This window comes from Emydura macquarii, unplaced genomic scaffold (assembly GCF_026122565.2).
Source record: "Emydura macquarii macquarii isolate MOO-44397 ecotype Brisbane River unplaced genomic scaffold, CSIRO-AGI_Emac_v2 contig_2636, whole genome shotgun sequence".
Taxonomy (NCBI): Eukaryota; Metazoa; Chordata; order Testudines; family Chelidae; genus Emydura; species Emydura macquarii.
Window position 1 is genome coordinate 19,110,376 of NW_027132773.1, and position 18,763 is coordinate 19,129,138.

At 39.1% G+C, this 18,763-nt stretch overlaps 1 protein-coding gene across 2 annotated transcripts in view; it reads left to right on the plus strand.

The window, feature by feature from the left end:
* The window catches only part of TES (testin LIM domain protein), a 42,207-nt gene that overhangs the window by 7,550 nt on the left and 15,894 nt on the right, over window positions 1-18,763 (plus strand). The window contains exons 1-2 of one of the 2 annotated variants that reach the window (XM_067564240.1): window positions 8,323-8,506; window positions 8,919-9,004. In XM_067564240.1, the coding sequence (XP_067420341.1) occupies window positions 8,450-8,506; window positions 8,919-9,004 (143 nt within the window). In that variant the 5' untranslated portion in view covers window positions 8,323-8,449. Of the gene's footprint in view, window positions 1-8,322; window positions 8,507-8,918; window positions 9,005-18,763 lie in introns of those variants that run through there. The other variant, XM_067564241.1, reaches the window with a different exon arrangement.

The following is an 18,763-nucleotide window of genomic DNA, read 5'->3' on the forward strand; positions in this document are numbered from 1 at the left end:
AATCTCTACAATAGAATTGAAAGGTGGATGATAGTTTTGTATTGTGTTATGACAATGGCTATAACTCCCACATCTCTGACAGCTGGATGTGTATGTAGCCAGCAAGTACTTGTATAATTTGAATAAACACAACTAGCATTCTTTGATTTTAAGATGTAAGTTTTCTCAATAGCCTTAGGCTTTATCACTAGGCAGTGTACCAGTGCTGACTCCACCAATGTTTACATTCTGACTCTTACATACAATTTTTAGTTAGAGAATGTTATAACAAGTGAATTATTTGACTACTTGTGTACTAATCTTATTCTGCTGCAGCCAACTCATGATTTATACTGTTGCCTGTGCTGCTATGACCATCCTCACTGCTGTTCTCCTTAGATATAAACAATTTTATGGTATCTCTTAATATTTGTTAAATGTATTTTATACACAAATGCTCCTAAATCATAGAAGTGTAAGACTGGAAAGGACTTCAGTAGGTCGTCCAGTCCAGTCCCCTGCACTCAAGGCCAGGACTAGGTAATAACTAGACCATTCCTAACAGGTGTTTGTCTAACCTGCTCTTAAAAACCTCCAATGACTGAGATTTTACAACCTCCCTAGGTAATCTGTTCCAATGCTTAACTATCCTGCCAGTTAGGACGTTTTTCCTAATGTCCAACCTAAACCTGTCTTGCTGCAAGTTAAACCCCTTGCTTCTTGTCCTATCCTCCGTGGTTAAGGAGAACAATTTTTCACCCTCCTCTTTAACTACCCTTTATGTACTTGAAAACTCTTAACATGTCCCCTCTCTGTCTGCTTTTCTCCAGACTAAATAAAACCCATTTTTTTCAATCTTTCCTCATAGGTCACGTTTCTAGAGCTTTAATTAGTTGTGGTGCTCTTTGCTGTATTTTCTCCAGTTTGTCCACAAGGACGCTAAGAACTCAATGCAATACTCCAGCTGAGGCCTTATCAGTGTGGAGTGGAAGAATTTGTACATGTCTTGCTTACAACACTCCTGCTAATACATCCCAAAGTGACTTTTTTTTTTTTTTTCCCAGCTGTTACACTGTTCACTCCTATTTAGCTTGTAACCCACTATGACCCCCAGACCCCTTTCCCCTATGCTCCTTCCTAACTAGTCAGTTCCTATCTTTTATGTATGCAACTGATTGTTCCATCCTAAGTGGAGTACTTCACATTTGTCCTTATTGAATTTCACCCTATTTACTTCAGACCATTTCTCTAGTTTGTCCAGATCACTGGTTCCCAACCTGTGACCCGGGGGGGCTTTCAAAGTGGCCCACTGCTCCCCTCTCGCTGGCTGCATAGGGAACAGTTGCCTAAGAACCCAGGCAGAGCACATTGCCGCGGAACTAAAAGACCTGTGCGGGCTCTTTGCTGCAGCCAAGGGAACGGAAGATGAGCGCTTTCCTCCCCCTGGCTGTAGCAGGGAGTACGGCAAAGCGCTCTGCCTGGTCCCTAGGTGCTGGGGTCCCTGCTGAAGCTGGAGGGAGAGGAGCACTCATCTCCTGTCCCCCTGGCTGCAAAAGGGAGCCACTGCCTAGGGACCCAGGTGGAGTGCCTGGGGCTACAGGACGGGTGCGGTTTCCCTGCTGCAGCCAGGGGGAGGGAGGGAGGTCAGTGAGGAGAGAGGAGCTGCTGACAGAGACTGCTGGCCCTTCAGGGTTGTAAAAATGTCTGTGGCCCTCAAGCCAAAAGGGTTGGGAACCACTGATCCAGATCATTTTAAATTTTAATCCTGTCTTGCATAGCACTTGCAACCTCTCCCATCTTGGTATTGTCTGCACATTTTATAAGTGTACTCTTTAGCCCATTATCTAAATCATTGCTGAATATATTGAACAGAATTGGACCCAATCTAAATCTAGTCAAATTTTTGTTTTGGTGTTTTTTTCCTACCTCCATAAAAGCATCATCATATTTTACAACTGATTACAATAATAAAACTGTGGAATGTACTGGTGGGGTACATGGTGCTCCTCATTACACATACAGCTACCACAAAATTTAATAGCCATTGTCTGTGAAGTTTACACCTACGTAGAAAAGCTCTACATCAAGACAGTAACTTTTTTATTGGTGGGTTTCCTATAAATTGTAGTTATACTTGCAATCATAAGAAATGGAATGTGAAATCTAACACAACTCTTATCTGCTGCTTGATTTTTGTTTCAAATTCCATTTCATCAAGTTTATCTAGTGTAAAAGCAATCCAGTAATCCGGGTGATTATGTTTACCCTATCAAAATGGCATCAATATGGCATTCCCAGCAACTGAATCTCTTGTGTGGATTTTTGTCCTCTTTGTCGTTGTCTTTACAATTTTTTTAGAAATTCCCTAAACTAAATTAGGGTCTGTCAGTGATCTCTTTGTTTTGTGTGACTCTTTCTAAAGTGTGGTAGGGCATCATGGAAAGCTAAAATCTTTTTTTTTTTTCTGTTAACTCTTCCACATCCATATGGATTAAGGGTTGATGCTTGAAGTAAAAGAACTTCTAGTTTTCTACCAAACGCCCAAAGACGCTGTATAAAAGAATGAAAGTAAAGTATGTTCCCTCGTGTTTGCTTTGAAGACTTCAATAAATATGTGGATGATTCTTCTCAGTCAAAAATAAAAGAATACATTCAAGAATACAGCATATTGAAGGCTCTTCCAACATGCAACATGAAGTATCGTGTACCCTAATGTGACACTTCTCCTTGTGTAGATGCTTTAAGACTGAAGAAAAACCTCTGTTCCCATAGGATTGAAAACTTGGAGAATGTCTTGTACATAGAAACACAACTTCTTAAATTCTGCAGAGATCTGAAAACAATGGAAGTATTTAGGACCCTTTGTTTCTAGAGATTCTGGAGGCTGAAATTTTCATGGAGCTAGTTTTCGTTTACCTTATGCAACATGATGTTAGGTTCTAGGACCCTGCATGGAGGATATTGCTGTCTCATGATGGCGGCCAGATCAGAGAGGCCTCACTGGCTCCAGAACAGGAGGAGGTTCTTAAAGGAAGAGAGGAACTCAGGAGTGAGAAAGGAAGCCTTGCAGTAGCAAGTCTCGAGAAATCACATTTTAAGTTGTCACTTTTCCCCTTTACCTCTCTCACCTAGCTCTCTCTCTTTAGTTCAGCATAAAGGAAAACCAAGGAAGAATAAGAGTTCTGGACACTAACCCTAGGTGTAGGTATTGTGTTTGAGAAGAGGGTGGGACTCTGCTTATGCTAATCTTTAAGGAGATATCCAAATAGCTTTTCCTAGGATTCCAGTGAAATCTTTTTGAATTTTTATTTTTAATAATTATCAGTTAAATTTCAGGAATCTTGATTATATATCCTCAGATGAGATACCAATGGACAATCTATCTTCTTCTAATGTGACTTCCATCTCTTGTATACCTAATTTTAGAAGTGGAAACTCTTGAGTCTTGTATTTCATAAACTTAAAAAACAAAAACAAAACTCATATAGTGGTTACCAATGACTTCTTCATTTCTAGCACTGAGTGGCATTGGTCATCCATATTGTGCCAGGTAGGAACAATCACAAACCGGATCAACTATGGTAACTGAAAATGATACTTGATGGTAACATGTCAAGTCGTGCACCACGGCAGGTGTGTTAGAATGCATCTGAATCCTGGAAATTTCAGGACATTCCACACTCTAACACGTAACCTATCATTAGTGACTTTGACTTACAGGCTACAGATTGAAAGGTCACGAAGACTTAAACTACTCTTTTGCTTGTAGCGGGTAGTTCCTCTTTTTCAACACTGAGGCACTGTGGTTAACAAAGTGGGGTAGCTTCCACTGTCCATACTCTTAATATATGTTTTAAAAACACCAAGCCCCTCAATTTCCAGTGTAGTGGCCCTTTCACAAGTGCTAAGATACCTTAAAAATTCTGCCAGTCTGAGTTTAAATCCTATCTGGTGTAAAAAAAGAGGGGTGGGGACTCTGAGGATATTTTTTATGCCAAGTTTCAGCCTCAGTCAAATATTTGTGGTCTAGTTATAAATCCCTGATAATCCAGGTTTATGTAGAAATTCAGGGCTGTTATAATACATCACCCATATGAACAATCTATTAAATACTTGCATATGGCCACTGAGGTTTTAGAGTAGCAGCAAGCTTTTGCTAAAAGCTCTGAAATGTATAGATGGTCAGCTCTGACAGTTGGTTCTGTTCCAAGCTGAGTAAAATAGTCTTTTGGTAACACTTCCTTAACTGTAACCATTTAAAACATGGTGCCCTTGAGGACTATTTAGTCACGAAAGAGGTATGAAACAGATGATCTCAATCATTTTATTTGTAATATCTTCCATACCCAGTCTGTCACTAAATCAGCAATTTTGTTTGAAATACCAGATATTTTTGGATAGCTTTCTTAAAAAACATTTTCTTTAACAGCAGTTGACATGAGGAAACCTTCCTCTGGCAACATTTCATTTGACCTGTCTATCCAGTTTCTTCCATAATTCCATTTATGGAGAAATTGATTCCATCCTCTTTTCAAACTCTCATTCTTTACTTATGTACGTACTCAGTCCACTTTGTTATATTTTTGGATACACTGACAAACTAGTCTGGCATAGAGTAATGGCGCCACAGGTCCAACATAAAGTGCTATTCTGTAGGTTCAGAAGCATGCCATTTTGAGAAGAGGAGTGGGGAAAATGGACAATGAAGCTAATAAAATGCATTGCAATTCGGGAGCTGTTTGAATAGACCAAATATGGTATGTTGTAGTCAATATTCAGTAGCTGATTACAGTTCTGTGTATATATAGGCAGTCCTTACTGCTGAAGCAAAAGACAGACATCTGCTAAATATCCTTTGACTATATTACTTGACATATGCTGGCAAGTCCAGAATACACATGTGAAGGACCTAACTCTGAAGCAATATTGTTTATGGATGTTAAATAACTATTGTGGGAGGTGAATGAATAGTTCTGCTGTTAACAAGACTGAGTATGACCATATAGTGGGGTAGAAACTAATACATTTCTGAACATACATGGAAGTTGAAGCTAGACAAATTCAAACTGGAAATAAGGCATACATTGTGAGTGAATAACCATTGGAATAACTTACTAGTCACTAACAATTTTTAAATCCAGATGGGATCTCTTTCTAAAGAATATGCTCTAGGAATTATTTTGAGGAAATTCTATGGCTTGTTATACAGGAGGTTAGAGTAGATGACATAATGGTCTCTTTGGGCCTTGGAACCTAAATCTATATGAATTTAAAGGCTTAACCTCATTACAGGAAATTTGGAATTCTTTTTTTTGGGGGGGGTGGGAGGGGTTGGAGGGAAATGAGTTGTTTGATACTGATACTTCTCTAATGTAACTAGTTGATGAGGAGCCTAGACTGTATCTAATTCTTTCCATCTACAGAAGTAAAATTGTCTTACTATTCTTCTGTTTATACATCCAAGGATCTTATTAGCCCTTGTTGCCACAGTAGTGCACTGGGAGCTCCTGCTGAGTTGCTTGTCCACTATAACCCCTAAATCCTCTCAGAGCCACTGCTTTCCAGAGTGCAATCCCCCATTGTGTAGGTATTGCCTTCATTCTTTGTTCCTAGATGTATAAATTTTATATAACTGTATTTCTAAAAGTATATTCTGTTTCAATGGGCCCATTTTGCCAAGCGATCCAGATTGCTGTTTGATTACCCTGTCCTAATAATTATTTACCATTCCACCAATCTGTGTCCTCTGCAAAGTATATTCCCAGTGATTTTTGTTACCCTACTAGAAACACCCTCATTAGATGATTCCCAGTTTGTCTACTTTTTGAGATGTTAGTCACTTCTTTATCCATTTAACATGTACTTTATTGATAATACATAGTGCTAATTTTTTAATCAGAATGTCATGCAGTACTAAGTCAAATGCCTTACAAAAGTGTAGGTTATATTACAATCACATAGTTACCTTTATCAGCCAAATTTCTGATTTTATTCTTTGATAAGATTGTTTGATAAAACCTATTTTCCATCAGACTGCATAATGCAGCAGAGGTTTTGTGAAGTATGCTAAGGCACTGCGCAATGAGATGGACTTGGGTACTTAAGTTAAATGGCTCTCTTGATCCTTGTTTAAAACTGGGTATTCCTTCATTGACTCTGTGTCTTTTATCTATGATGGCTGACAGTCAATACTGTTGTGTGTAATCATGCTTGTTGGGTTCTATTTTACTGTTTAGTTGGACATGTTAGACTAGAATAGAATAGGTTATTAATCAAAGATAATAGACCAGCTAATCTTGGCTCTAAACAGAATGGTTTATCCATTATTGAGTCCCTGAACTATGCAGGAAAGGGAGATGATGTAAGTGACCTTTTTTGAAATCCTAAATTCTTTTCCTCCCAGATCAGGCAATCTTCAGTATGAAAAACGTTCTCATGCATTTTTCAGATGCATCTATTGTTCATGCCTGCTGTATTAAGGCTTTCTTTCAGTATACTATGTATACAAAAATGACATGCAAGTAAGTGATACTTGATCTTCTCCCAAAGCTTCTAATATGAAGGTGAATAAGGTTTATAGGCATTCTGTCTTAAATCAAAAATTTTGCCTATTGTAGCATACAGGGAAAGTGATTTTGCTTAGCATTAGTTTGCCTGCAAAGAGAGTGCAATCTGAGCTAGGATTGAGCAGAATTGGGTGTGTGTGTGGGGGGGGAATTTATCAAATATTCATGAAACTCTTCACAGTTTGAGTGGTTCTGAATCCTCTTGCTTTTGGAGAACTTCAGTAGTCTAAAGCCATGTTTTTCTACACCTCTCCTTGCCCTGAGGTTCGCTTGCGAAATCCATTTAAACTCAAAATTTGAGATAGCCTGGCATTGAGTCACCGTACCGCCTCTTGAAACAGGGTTATGATTTGCTCATTAAATAGCAATGATCAATGAGTTTCCCATCAGTGTGTCTTCTCCCTGAACCCCAGTTGGAAGGCCCCCTGCAGGGATCTATTTTGGCCAAGGCAGTTTGATATTAATTTGTCACACTCATATTTAGTAGAGTAGAATATGTTTGAGAGAATCCCTGTCTCTAAATCCATCATCTTCTCAATGTTTTTTGAGCTGGGTTCAGATTAGTAACTCCAGCCAAAAGTAGCTGACAGTGCAAACTAGAATCTTCAGGTGACAAAGGTGCAGCCATGATTAAAAGGATGAGCCTTTGAAATGCTATGTTTTTGGGGGGGAAGAAGCAGGGAATAGTTCCATACCTTCGCATAGGGATGTTAAATTATGGGGCAATAGCTAATGGTAAAGGAAAAAATATGCCCTCTCCCATAAGATATGGTGTTCACAAAACTGTGGTCCTCTGGATTCATGGGAAATGCCCAAAGACTGCAGATCAAAATAGTTCAAGGGTCATAAAGTCACATGACAGACGTTTGATTTAATCTTTCAACTGCCAGAAATGGCATTTCCTGTGACACTAGCTCCCTCTTAGATGGCTTGTTCATCAGTCTGACATAAGTGCAGATTTCTCAATTCCAGATCTGTTACTCATATCACAAGTACTTCAGTGAAAGTGATTACCTCCATCTGAAATAGCACACTGCGTCATAAATTAATTGGAATTGGTAATAGTTAATTGAAACCATTGACTAAACTGTAAAAAGATTTAAACTATTTTAGAGGCATAAGAATTACCATAGTAAAGCTAACCAATAATTTAGCGTAATCTGATATAGTGGTGTACACCAGATGCTTCTTTGGAATTGGACACCCCTGCTTTCTTTCTTCTCATATCAGATATGCTGCTAGCCATCTAAGGGAGGGGCACATGCATGCGTGTGTGCGCATTCTAGTGGGTGGAAGGGAGTATGGGCAGAGAAGGAATGTTTTGTGGATCTAGCTCAGCATTTCTCAATTAAATTTCCCCATGGAACCCTTTAGGCTCCGCGGGGAAATTACACTCATACTCGATACCCTCTGCCGAAAAATCCGGGACATCTTCCCTTTTTCGGCGGCGTGGAGAACAGCTGCTCTCGGTGGCACGATGTCACTTTCTCGCAGAACCCTAACAGTGTGGAACACCAATTGAGAAACACTGATCTAGCTAGTGTAACTAGAAAGTCTATTCTTACCAGTGCTTAATCCTTTTTTGGAATCTTAAATTTCTTAGGAGTAATCTGTGTTGGTGAGTTGCGTGAATTACCCTGATGTACCCTTTAACTTTTTTTGATAGCTGAAAAATGCATTTGTCCTTGTAATTTCACTGCCACATTGCTATATTATGTGAATAGCAAATATCACTAAATTGACCTTTACTGTACCACTTATACTCTCGCCTGTTTCTTTGCATTCCAAATTACTTTCTAGCCCCTTTTATTCTCTCCATATATGAAAGCTTTCCCCTACTGCTTACCCTCATTGTTTTTATCTAGATATATTCTGCTTCTGGTGTGTCATAGAAAGATGGGTCAATGATAATGAGGGAGAACAGAGTATGCTGCACTCATAACAACACTATTGAAGATGGGGTATACCACACTTTTAGTTATTCAGTTGCTAATAACATTGAAGGAATAACCTCTATTACCCTTATAGTGTTATATTCTTTATTCCTGACCTGTGACTGAAGTTAATGCATGTAAATGTCTTGAGGAAATTACTGTTTGTAGTTTATATCCTTCATTTGAATATTTGTACAATTTAAATGTTTTCTGTATTTACCTTTCAAAACTTGATTAAATAGCCTTTATGACTCTGTTCTTCATTCAGTGACTAAAATGTCATTCTGATAAGTTGTCATTTGATTATTCAAACTTTTGTTATTTGAACACTTAAGACCTTAATAATAAAATGTAAGGGAAACATAACTGAGATGCAAAATATAATCCCTTAACATTTATTTTTAAAGTTTCATAAAAGCTTTCACTTTCTTTTAAACAGATGGGCTTAGGTCACGAACAAGGATTTGGTGCCCCATGCTTAAAATGCAAGGATAAATGTGAAGGATTTGAACTACACTTCTGGAGGTAAGTACAAGTATTCCTAATTGATTTGGCTAAAATAGAAGGCCCGATCCTGCAAATGCTCATTCACATACTTACTTAACTTCAAAGGTATAAGTAATCCTGTTGTCTTCAGTGAGATTACTCAAATGTTTGAATATTAAGATTCAAGAATTTGCAGGATCAGGGCCGAAGCTTGTGGGCCACACAGTTTGTCAGGGTACTTGGGCTGCATCTAGTAGTGCTGAGCAAATAACAGATTTTTTGGCTTACTGGCTTTTCTTAGAAACCAAATAATCATTTGTCAGATGAAACTTTTCATTTTCTTTAGCTTTTCAAAAAGTTTTAACTGAAGTAAATTTTGAAATGAAAGTCTTTTTTGATTTTTTTTTTTTATTCAAAAAATTTTTTTTTTTTTTTTTTTTTTTTTTAAAAAGCCTAAATAAATGTTTCAGGAGTGGGTTGAAACAATTCTGTAAATTCAGCACAAACTCATGAGATGTTTCGCTTGACTTGAATTTTTCAGCAGGAGAATAAAGAGTTTTGGCTGAAAAATTTCACTCTGCTCTAGTGCCTCGCTTCAAGCATGTGAGTTGTATTCAGTAGGGACTATGGGATCACGCTTGTGTTTAAAAGTTAGGCACATGCGTAAGAATCTTGCTGAATCAAGACCATAAATTGGAACTCCATTTCTCCACTAGGAGAAATGAAAAAACATACTTTTTGTTTTGATAACAAAATGTGTTGTGCCTCTGCTTCCAACCAAATGCATAACTTTCACTGGAGATCAGCTGTATTTAAATTGACTTAAATTTATGTTGAAATTGAGTTAATGTTTGTGGAGTGTTAGACAATTGCTAATTTAAATTATTTCAATATGACAAAAATGTTGTTTGAAATATTTCTTGAACTTGTACGGTACACCGTTCCTGAATCAAAGATTGGCTATGATGTCTTTCTTCTGTGTAGTAAACAGACAGTGCCTTGTTAGTGCTTTGAGGTTTTGTCCAGCATTAGCATTTTATAGTGTTTTACCTGAATAGGGTAACTTTCAATTCCCCCATATAGTTACTTCCACTACATACACAAATTAACAGTTGGGTTCTAAGGCCTGACCTATGCTTAAATGTTACCGTATAACTGTGTCAGTTAGGGGTGTGGATTTTTTAAAACTGAAATAGTTATACTGGCAAAAGCAGTTTGGATGCAGAATAATGATTTTACACCAATATAGTTTATTCTAATTCTTGAACTGGAATAAGCTATGCCAGTATATGAACTTGTATAACTGCGTCACACTGTTCTGGGTTTGCAGCTTTGACTATACCAGTATAGTTAAAGCAGCAAAACTCTCTAGTGTAGAAAACATCTATGACCCATTCAACCTCTATTCAGCTGCAGGGGAGAGTAAACTCAGTTTGTTGTTTTGCTAACTACAGCATATTCAGAAGAACCTGTAAATGCAGGATGTGATGGATCTGTAAATGTGACTGCATCTTGTGACACATTCCAACACTATGTAGATGGTGTATTGGAATTCTTAACAGGGAATTGTGTTAGTGTGGTCTTGCTAACATATGCTAACATATGAGTGTCTTTCACCACAGTAACTATTAGTATAAAGGCAAGTAGGTTTTTTATTTGTTTTGTTTGTTTGTTTTTGCTTTTCCTTTTATAACTTAAGTACCTTTTTTTATAATAGGACTCCTGGGTGCTACAGTAATAGTAGTAGTAAAATTATAAAGCACTTGCTTTTCTATGAGAGAACCTGCTAAAGTTCTCCATCTAGGATTCTTCATAACCTAATTGGTGGCTTTTGTCACTTTGCTTCGGTCTCCCTAATAGCCAAACTAGTCTGTTCTACCCTGTCACTAGTCTGTTCCTCCTCTAAACCTGACTTCCAACAGGCCTTATACATTCTAGCCCTCCTTTTCTAGGGAGGGTAGTGAGGGAAGAGAAATGTAGGTAAGACAAAGTCCAAATAATTATTGCTGTAACATGACACGTGCTGAACCTCACTCCTCACTCAAAACATTCTTGTGTTATCAGATTTCCTCCACCCTCCACTTGAACAAAGTGTAGGTTGTAAGGTCTGGGTAGGGATCTTGTCCTCCTAGTAGTTGTATTCCAGTAGAGGACAGGACTGTTGTGGTTGGTGGTTAACAAACATAACAAAGACAGTCTCTGACCTGGCGAGCTTACAATATAAGTGTAAGACTATTGACGAATTAAAACCAACTGGGGCAACACGGGGGAAGAACACTGGCCATTATAAAAATAATTATCACACAAAACCAGTTGCGTAACCATTGTCAAGAGTATTTTTTAAGAGATCTTATAGAAAATGTGTGAGGACAATGAGGGGGCTTTGTGAATGTTTATAGGGCACTTCTCCTGTGTGTGAGGAGCAGTGTGGGAGAAAGCACAGAGGTGCTTTTTGGAAATGTTTAAAATGGGCAATCAAGACTGGCACTTTCAGAATGAAAGTGAGAATTCCCATCTTTATATGATATAAGAGGTAGGGTGGGGTAGGCTATGAATAATACTTCAGGTAGGAAAGAAATCTAATGTTTACACATGGGGGAACTGAGACATAGAGGCTAAGTGACTTGCCCAAAGGTCACAAAGGAGATTTCTGGCAGAGCAAAGAATTGAACCCTGGTCTCCTAAGACCTAGTCTATTGCCCCAACTATTGGACCATCCTTCCTCTCCTGAATGGCCTGAAAAGTGAAGCAAGTAGTCCGGAAAGTGCATCATGCTTTATAAATGGGGAATGAAGAAAAATGAAGACCCAAGTTATGCTGATAAAGGAAATGTAGACCTATGAGTATGTGTTGCAGCCACTCATCAGTCAGGAGGAGGAAACGCACCTGAAAATCCATTCAATTAACCATACCAGCTTAAAATAAAAATGCTCATTTTTAAATAGCAATCAGGATGTAACACTAATGGTAAAACCTTAACCTGATCAGCTTTCCATTTATGTTAACTTTAAATTTACTAGTTATCTTTTCACTGAAACAAGAGAGTTTGGCTGTAGAGGTGGTGAGGATTGCAGTCAGTCGCTGTTAAGAGTGGGAGGCTCAGATTAGATATTTAAACCGAACAACTCTGTTTTATCTGTTTGGGTGTTTTAATATCTGTCTGCTCTGTTGTCTGAATATATGCTGCATGATACCAGTGTAGCACTACCCTCTACTGGATGGAATTGAAGCTGCTCTCCAGTGCTTCAGTTTTAATTGTCTTGCCCTCTTTTGCAGGGGTTCCCCAACTTTTTGCTGCTGTGACCCCATTTTAATTAATTCCTCCCAGGACACCAGACAGCGTGGAAGGGCAGTCGTCATTTTGAAGAGCAAAATGGCGTCCTCCACACAGCATGACCTTGGATGCACCATACTCAGAGGTCATGCCACATGGAGGATGTCATTTTGCACCTTGTAAGTGTGGTGTATGCAAGGTCATGCTGTGTGATCTTGCGCACACCATATATAAGAGGTCACACTGTGCAGAGCAAAATGGCCTCCTTCACACACTAGTGACCCCAAATGCTGATGGTGTGAACCCATTTGGGGTTATGACTCACAGTTTTGGAACCCCAGCTCTAGTGTCAGGCCTGAAAACAGTATAACACACTTCAAAGAGCTGCTGGTGATTCTCCTTATATTTATGTGGAAGACCCCATAGGCTCTTTCTGGAGAACGAGACTGAGAGTTGTATGGCTAGCTGGGGCAAGTCATTGCTTTTCCCTTCTTTGGAACAGACCAGGTTTAGAAACTATAAACCTCTTTCTATCTAGAGCATAGGATGGCTTGGAAGACAGAAGTGTAAGAATCTATGTCATAAATAGGACCTTGTGTATAGTGTGATTGTGAAACCATAGAAGTATAGATTATTTTCGAATTGCTACAGAACTGTTTGAGAGTCTTACACTTGGTTATCATAACATTGAACCCTAAAGACAGGGTTTAAAAAAAAAAAAAGCAGCTTAGACTATGTCTACGCTACCACTTTTGTCGGTATAACTCCTGTCGCACAGGGATGTGAAAAACCACCCCCTGAACGACATAAGTTATGGTAAACCAACAGAAGGGCTGGTGTGGACAATGCTATGTCAGCAGGAGAGCTCTCTCCTGTCGGCAAAGAGTGGCTACATGAGAGATCTTACAGCAGCGCAGCTGCATCAGTACAGCTGTGCCACTGTAAGCTCTCTAGTGTAGACATAACCTAAATCAATATAGTGGTGTTTGCAAATAGCCTGTAACAATACTCTGAGCGGCAGGGACGCACCCACTTCCTTTTAGTGGGGTATTAACACTGTTGTCTTGAGACTTCAAAATTGTCCTCAACACTTATTTTTCTCTGAGCAGTTTAGCATTATCATCAGGCTAATTTTTGTTTTGTCATTTTTGAACCACTATCCCCATCAGGATTTCCCTTTTTAAGAGATACCTAAGTTTTTTTGTTTTTGTTTTTTTAAATATAGTTAAAATAAAGACTTAAACACTGTTAAGGTAAAACCATATGGAGTCTACTGTTCAAATTAAGTAGGGGTGAAGTCACAAAAGAATAATTCCTGCAGGGTTTTGCCACTCCTGTAAGGAAATTGTGTTGAAATGCAGATTTCTATAGAATTGGCAAAACCTCTTTGCAAGGGAAAGAGAACTTTATGCACAAACCAGCATTCTCTTATATTAATATTCTACTGCACTGGTTCTCAACCGGGGGTGGAGGCCACGTGAAGGTTTTAGGGGGTCCTCCAAGGACTGGGCTTCAGCCCCGGGTGACGGGGCTCGGGGAAGGAACGTCATCTCCACCACCTGACTCGCCTCATTGGATCACCCTGCCTGTCTGGATTGGGGGTGGGAGTCACAACTAAAAGTTGCAGCATCACTGCCGAAGAGAGTTCTCCCTCTGCCATCAGAAGGGGTTGTCTCACTGCCATTGACTCCATGAGCAGGAAGCAGCTAGCTAAGGAGAGACCCCACTGATCTGCCCTGCTACATCAGCACTTCAGGGAGCAGGGCCAAATGGAAGGTAGAAATCTGGGGGGAGGGAGGAGAGGGCATGTGATCCTGCGTGCCCCTCTACATGTCCCCTCTGGCTGGGAGTCGGCAGGTTTCTCTACTTAAGCTTAGAGGTCTCTGCTTAAAAAAGGTTGAGAGGCACTGTTCTACAGTATGATTGCATATTTTCCCACTAGATGGGAGTGTAAGGCTGGAATCATGTAATATAACCTATTACAAGTAGAAGCGAATGTTCTGACTTGTCTTTTGCAGCGCAATATGAGAACTCACAATGCTGTGTGAATACCAAAAGATGCTAATAGCCTGCCAAGGTCACAAAAAAGCTATTTGGGGCCAGTAGTTTGCCAATAGGAGGGCAGATCCTGAAGATCTGGCCTTTCAGTACCTGATACAGCCCAGGGGAGGAAATCTGGTGGCTTAAGCCATGTTTTATACCATTCCTCATTCTAGGACCAACAGACAGGTCCTTAGGCATAAGTTGCAGCTGCCCTGAGGTTGTTTTAAGTTGTACTGGCTCCAAGTAGAAGTACTGGTAGAAGTGGGACATTAGGATTTTCTTCTAAACCTTTTCCACTCTGCTTATCTAGAACACCTCATCCAGTTCTTGGAGAACATTTCATCTTGTTATTGAGATCTGTTTGTCATTCAGGTTACTTTATTAAGTGTGTAACTGCTCTATGCCCATGCTGGCCAGGCCCAAACTCAGGGTTTACGTACAGGGTGAGATGACAATACCAAATCATGTCACATTCACACACTATACTGTTTATATGCATTTTTTCCCTAGCTACGAACATCTGTACTTAAATCTAAATGGTTTGGATACTGGGCAGATTGTGTTTTCAGGTTAGTTGAGATAAATGCGACTGCCCTGAACTGATAAGCTTGAAATGTAGATAAGGTGAGGACATAAACGATTGGTTCTCACACAATCTCTAGCACATATGTAGTCCTGTCACACCCTTGTTTACCGTCTAACCTTGCACTCACATCAACGAAAGTTTACTCATGCCCAGCAAGATCTACACCTACTGGGGGAAAGGAGGTGTGGAGTACCTGTATTCCCTTTATGCTGATGGCCAGGATGGTGAGATTTAGGGCTGTTAAACCAAACCTATGCTGTTAACGGGTAGGAGAGAGCATGCTGTGGAACTTTTCTTGGGCAGCTGAATCTGCCAACTTTAGATTTGCTCTGTGCCAGGAGCCAACGCAAAGTGAATGCGGTAAAGGCCAAGATGTGATCCAGAGTTGTATTAAAAGATTGACTGTCTCAACTTTCTCAATCTCTCCCCCACCCCCAAATCTCATCCTAACACACATATCCAAGCAGGGGGAAGGTGCTGGCAGAGGCACTGGATCTGTCCTTCATGGACTTTTAATTTGTTCTTTGAGCTAATAGAACCCCACTTCTCCCTGTCCCCCAACAGTAGTACAGAGGGAAAACCACTTTCTGCAACCCGTAGATCAGTTGCGAAGTATAGGAAAGGAGCTGATTTCCATTCCCTTAGCCTCCACCTCCAAACACACACCTTGTAAATGCTGCTGCCAGTTCAGGGATCACAACCAAGATCTAAACCCACCTTTTCCAGCAGATGGGTTAGATTTTTCAAGTCCTCCATTACTTTGCTATTGGAAAATAACAATTTCTACCCTCCCTCACGTTTGATCTGGAACACAATAGCCACTGCTTTCCCTCTTCAAGTTGCTGACACGTGGTTGGGGCACATTTTCTCTCCCTTGCTAGAACCTAGGAAGAGGTTGATATCTGGCAGACTGTCAGCAGCTGCTAATTCCTCCTTCACCAGGGATTCAGGTTGGGCAGTCTCCACCGAAAAAACCCCCTGTTCTGTCATCTTCTGCAGCCATCACTTCATAGCCGAGTGTCCCCTGAACTGGCAGACTTTGAGCACAGGAACTAGCAGCTGCACACAAGCAGATCTTTCCCTTCTGTTCTCTAGGCCTGTAGGAGCATCTTTTTTAAAAAAGGAAATTCTAGCTCTGATTCTGTGGGCCCTTGGCCAGTCATTTAACCCCTGTCTGTTTTATCACCATTTACAAATTAGGATAATATTTATTATAATACATAACTTCCCAATAAGGGTTGTTCCAGTACGATAATGTCCAGGGTGGGTTGATTTAAATCCTCAATCAGTAAACCTTCATTTAAATCATCGGGGGAGGCAGGTGTTTTGGGGTTTTTTTTATCTTGTTTTGCGTTTAGTTATTTTTCTGCAGAAAGATTGACTGTCTCATAGGTTGATAATCATTAAAACCATGTTGATTTGCAGCTGAATATAGCCTTTACACTAAAATTGGTGCTTCTTTTTACTAATCAGGAGGATATGCTTCACCTATGAACATTTAAACAATATAATTTCTTAACTTACATTTACTCAAATTCTTAGTTTTTACACTTTTTATGAAAACGGTGAATGATGCATTTCTTAGTTACTACTTTAATTTTTTTTACTTATGAATTTGTATCAAGCTTATTTTGTCCAGAAAATTTGAAGTCAATTAAATGTACAAAACAGCAATTTACATTTTAGTTAAATAAATCCATCTTTAATCTACTGAATAGATAAAGTATCAATTTATCAAAACATGTTTAGCATTTAAAACTGCTTATTAAACAGATGAATTCTTATATGTAGCAATTGGATTGAACTGATTGTTTATGGTCCCCATGTCCTTCAACGTGTGAGAACTAGTAGATCTCATCCTCTCATACCGAGTTTTTACTTCTAAATTGGAAGGTGAAAACAAGCTTTCTTGAACTCCCAGTTGATTCTTAACTTTGAAATAGTCACTGAACTGAACTAGTTGAATATACTGAAATGAAGAAAACATTCTCCCGGCACCAGAAGAGGCTGCTGCTGTCAAAAACTGCTTGAGCACTTCAAGAAACTCTGGGTCCAGGTGCTGAGCCAGTGACTTCCATCAGTTCTGTGATTTGGATTTCTTTGACACTTTGATAGGAAACATGTACTACTGCTTAATACTTTTATTTTTAGAGATTTTAATAGATTAAAATGAATTTATGCCTTAACGTATGTTATCATTGCAAATTTAATTTTAAATAGATTTATTCTTAAAAATAAACCTGTGTTTAAACTAAAGTAAATAAAAAAAACCTACTTAAATTTTAAAAAATCCATTCTTTTAAGTTATTGATTTTTAATCCACCCGGGGTTTTCTTCTATGGTCAGAATGGTCTATAAACCTCTAACCTTTACAAGCATTCCAGTATCCTGTATTTTCTCTCCTTGAACTTCTCATGGATTTCTCTGCTCTATAAATGGGTCTTTGATCACATTGGTATTCTTTGGTTAGTCCCAAAGTAGTAAACTTGAATTTCAGTGTCATAGTCTGTATCACATTCCTGTATCACTTTTTTGTAGGAAGAGTAGGCAATGGGACAAATGTACCAATCTTAAAACTATAGGATGCAGGTCTTAAGGTTCTGTGGTCCATTTCTTTGAGGGACAAGCAAAACTAATAAAGTAACCAGAAAAAAATCTGTTTTGGGTTACGTCTAGCTTGACTGACATCCGTATACCCTGACTGCTTGTTCACTTGGTATAGGTACCAGGGAACCCATCAGTAGATTAAACCAGCTCATATAATCAAGACCCTGCTGATTGTATGTAAATGCCTTGATCATAAATGAGGCACTTCAGCACCTTTCAAAGCAATTGTGCTGTATAATAAAGTAGATTCCGTTCCAGGCTTAGAACCATCTAACTTCAAGGACTCTGTGGAGCTCTGAGATAGAGTTTGCTAGAGTCCCTCTGACTTGATTGTCACGTCTGTGAAAGGCCTTTTCTGTGTAGGTTAGCCACTCTTTTTTGTCTTTTGTAACACTGTTTTTTCTGGGAATAGAACCTAGTTTGACTTATTCTTATTTACGCACAGCTGTCAACGTGCTGTTATCTTACCTGCTGTTTGGAGCAGCTCGTCCTGGAACCTACAAAGGGAGAGGCAGTTCTTGATTTAATTTTAAATGGTACACACTTGTTTGGAGGGGCAAATACCAAAGCAACCCACCACAGTAGCATTTAACTTAAAAAAGGGGAACCTACACAAAAATGAGGAAGTTAGTTTAAATGGGAATTCAAAGGAACAGTCACAAGAGTGAAATGCCTGTAAGCTGCATTTAAACGTCTTAAAAACACCATACCAGAGGCTCAAATGATATGTATACCCCCTCATAAAAACAATAAGAGGACCCCCAAAAAAGCCACCATGATTAAACAGAGTAAAAGAGGTTACAGACAAAAAGATATGTTTTTAAAAAATAGAAGTCAAATCTTACTGACAACAATAAAAAGGAATATAAACTCTGGCAAGTCAGTGTAAAAAAAATATAATTGGGCAGGCCAAAAAAAAATTTCAAGAGCAACTAGCAAAGGTCATAAAAACTAACAACACAAATTATTTAAGTGCATCAGAAGCAGGAAGCCTACTAAGCAATCAGTGGGGCTGTTGGACAATTGAGATGCAAAAGGAGCACTCAAGGAAGACACGGCCATTGTGGAAATCTTAAATGAATTCTTCATTGGTCTTCACTGCACAGGATGTGAGGGAGATTCCTACATTTGAGCCACTCTTTTTAGGTGACAAATCTGAGAAAATGTCCAGGGTTGAAGTGTCAGTAGAGGAAGTTTTGGAACAAATTGATAAATTAAACACTGATAAGTCATCAGGACCAGGTGGAATTCAGCCAAGAGTTCTGAATGAACTCACATATGAAATAGA